The following is a 2,765-nucleotide window of genomic DNA, read 5'->3' as shown; positions in this document are numbered from 1 at the left end:
TACCAATTATAGATGTTATATATAATAATGCCATTTTCCGACGGTCAACATGATTATCTTTACAAAGTCTTCTCTTCCTGTGATTCTAAATAAATGAAAGAGAATTTATCTAAAAGAATTTTCCAAGTCGTTTCTTTTGATTAGCATTGTTTTGTTTTTATTATCAGGATATTTATTTTTATCATTTTCATCTAGAAAAAACAAAACTAAATGTAACCAAAACTTGCGGGTTAACCAACTTTTTCTTATGATTAATTAGCTGTTATAAGAGATATCTCATTTTTCTGCATGCTTCACTCCAAGGAACTCTTGGAATTTTATTACCTTTTTCATCACATGGTATGCACAGTTGTCGTTAACGTTTGACTATGTGAGAAGCGTCGAACAATAACATCATATTGTTCTTTCAGAAGTCATAGTTTTGACCTTTGTATTGTCTTGTTGTCTGTCCTTCGTTCTCTATAATGCTTGATTGGATTTTTATTGTTTAAGGATTAATTTAAAAAAAAAATTCTATTTTTACTGTCATGGTTAATTGTTTACGTTATTAGTTGATAGGTTTGTTTTCCTAGTAGTTTGTATAAATTGGCTTCCAACCGTGTGAGTACACTTAAGTTCCATTTTTTTCAATCTATTAATTTTCTGCTTAATGAAATCTCGTTCTAAATTATTTTCCATATTTTAATCTTTTTATAATGAAATTCAGACTCAATTTGGTGTTTCTATTCGCACTTTTCGTAGTGATAATGCTCGTGAATACCTCTCTCACTCCTTTAAAACCTTCATGGCTTCCCATAACATTCTTCATTAGATTTCTTGTGCATACACCCCTCAACAAATGGGGTGGCTGAGTGCAAAAATAGATACCTAATTGAGACCACTCACACCCTCTTACTTCATGGTCACATTCCTCAACCTTTTTGGGGTGATGTTATTCTCACCACCCGCTATCTCATCAATCGCATGCCATCTTCTATCCTCAACAATCAAATACCTCATTCTATTTTATTTCCCACTCAACCTCTCCACCCTCTACCTCCTCGCGTCTTTGGATCTACATGTTTTGTCCATAATCACAGTCCTGGTCTTGACAAACTCTCTGCTCGGTCTCACAAATGTGTCTTTTTAGGGTATCCTAGGTCTCAAAAAGGGCATAAATGTTTCTCACTCTCCCTTCATCGCTACTTGATTTCAGCTAATGTCACCTTTCTTGAGTATTCTCTCTACTTTCCATCTACTTCCCCTTTTCCTATACCTGTCCTTGCCCCTTCAACCATCCCTCTTGTCTTTGATACTCCTCCTTTGTCTACTGTGTCACTCGAACCACCACCTCCGCCTCCACTACAAGTTTATCATTGTCGGCAACGCTCTAGCCTTCCCATTGGACCCCCAATTGACTCTACTTCGGTGCCACCACCTTTGTCCCCTCCGGCCCAACCACTTGAGTCTAACTTCCGTATTGCTCTCCGAAAAGGTAATCGTTCTACTCGTAATCCTTCCCCTCATTATATTACTCTGAGTTATCACCGGTTATCCCCATCCCACACTAGTGCAAAAATAGGCTTTTACGTCACCTAATTTACGTCGGAAACACGAAAACTCGACGTTATAAAAGTGTGGTGGCATGCAGTGTAATTTTGTTGAATTATTTACGTCGGTCCTAATTGGGTCCGACGTAAATTTTAACATCTACATCGGTTAAGCATTGTGTCCGACGTAGATGTTAAAATTTACGTCGGACCCAATTAGGGCCGACGTAAATAACCCCCATAACCTGTTATAAGATGAGGCGCACTAGTTAAATTTCAAAATGTTCATGGTTGTTCCTTCTCCCGCGCCTCCTCCTCCTTCATCTATTTTTCTTCCTTCTCTCGCGCCTCCTCCTTCATGGCGTTCATCTGCACCTTCTTCTGTTTCTTCTTCGCGTGGTCATGGGCTTTTTTGGGAGGTTCTATGAGGTAGCATCTTCCATCAAGTTTGTGTTTTTTGTGATGTTTTTTTCGTTATAACATGCATATTTTGTAGGTATAAGTTATTGTGATGTTTTTTTTCTGGGAGGTTCGAGTTTTTGAAGCTGTAGAAGGAGAAGGAAGTGATGAAGTCCAGTTTCGCAGAACGCACTCCTGGGATTATCAAGCAGAACGGGCCGTTCTGCTGCACTTGTTTTCTTTTTTTTTTTTAAATTTTTTATGACTTTTTACGTCGGACCTTGGCATGTCTGACGTAAATTCACGTCGGTTTTCGTGCCCTGACGTAAATTTACGTCTCCCGCTTCTACGTCGGAAATTTTTCTGATGTAAAAACCCCTAAATAACCGACGTAAAATGCTTATTGTGTACTAGTGCCAATATACTTGTCTCTCTTCTCTTTCCTCTGTGTCTATTCCTTAAACTGTAGGTGATGCCTTGGCCCACCCTGGTTGGAGACAAGCCATGCTTGATGAACTGTGTGCTCTTCAGAACAATGGTACTTGGGATCTTGTTTCTTTGCCTCTTGGGAAGTTTATAGTTGGATGTCGATGGATCTTTACAGTCAAGGTTGGTCCTAATGGCACCATTGATCGACTCAAAGCTCGTTTGGTCGCCAAAGGTTATACTCAAATTTTTGGATTAGACTATGGAGACACTTTCTCCCCCGTTGCCAAGATGACTTCTGTCAGATTATTCTTAGCCATGGTTGCTCTTCGTCGTTGGCCTCTTTATCAACTGGATGTTAAAAATGCCTTTCTTCATGGGGATTTGTTTGAGGAAATTTACATGGAGTAA

General features: G+C 39.1%; 1 protein-coding gene across 1 annotated transcript; it reads left to right on the top strand.

Moving 5' to 3' along the window:
* The first annotated feature begins 963 nt into the window (after positions 1-963).
* LOC145950483 (uncharacterized) lies at positions 964-2,765 on the top strand. The gene is made up of 2 exons (XM_083061575.1): positions 964-1,474; positions 2,398-2,765. The coding sequence occupies exons 1-2, from the start codon at positions 964-966 to the stop codon at positions 2,763-2,765; spliced, it is 879 nt and encodes a 292-aa protein (XP_082917701.1).

Source organism: Cajanus cajan, chromosome 8 (assembly GCF_000230855.2).
Source record: "Cajanus cajan strain Asha chromosome 8, NIPB_CcT2T_4, whole genome shotgun sequence".
Classification (NCBI taxonomy): domain Eukaryota; kingdom Viridiplantae; phylum Streptophyta; class Magnoliopsida; order Fabales; family Fabaceae; genus Cajanus; species Cajanus cajan.
The sequence above is the reverse complement of the archived record's forward strand: the minus strand, read 5'-3'. Positions and strand labels throughout refer to the sequence as shown.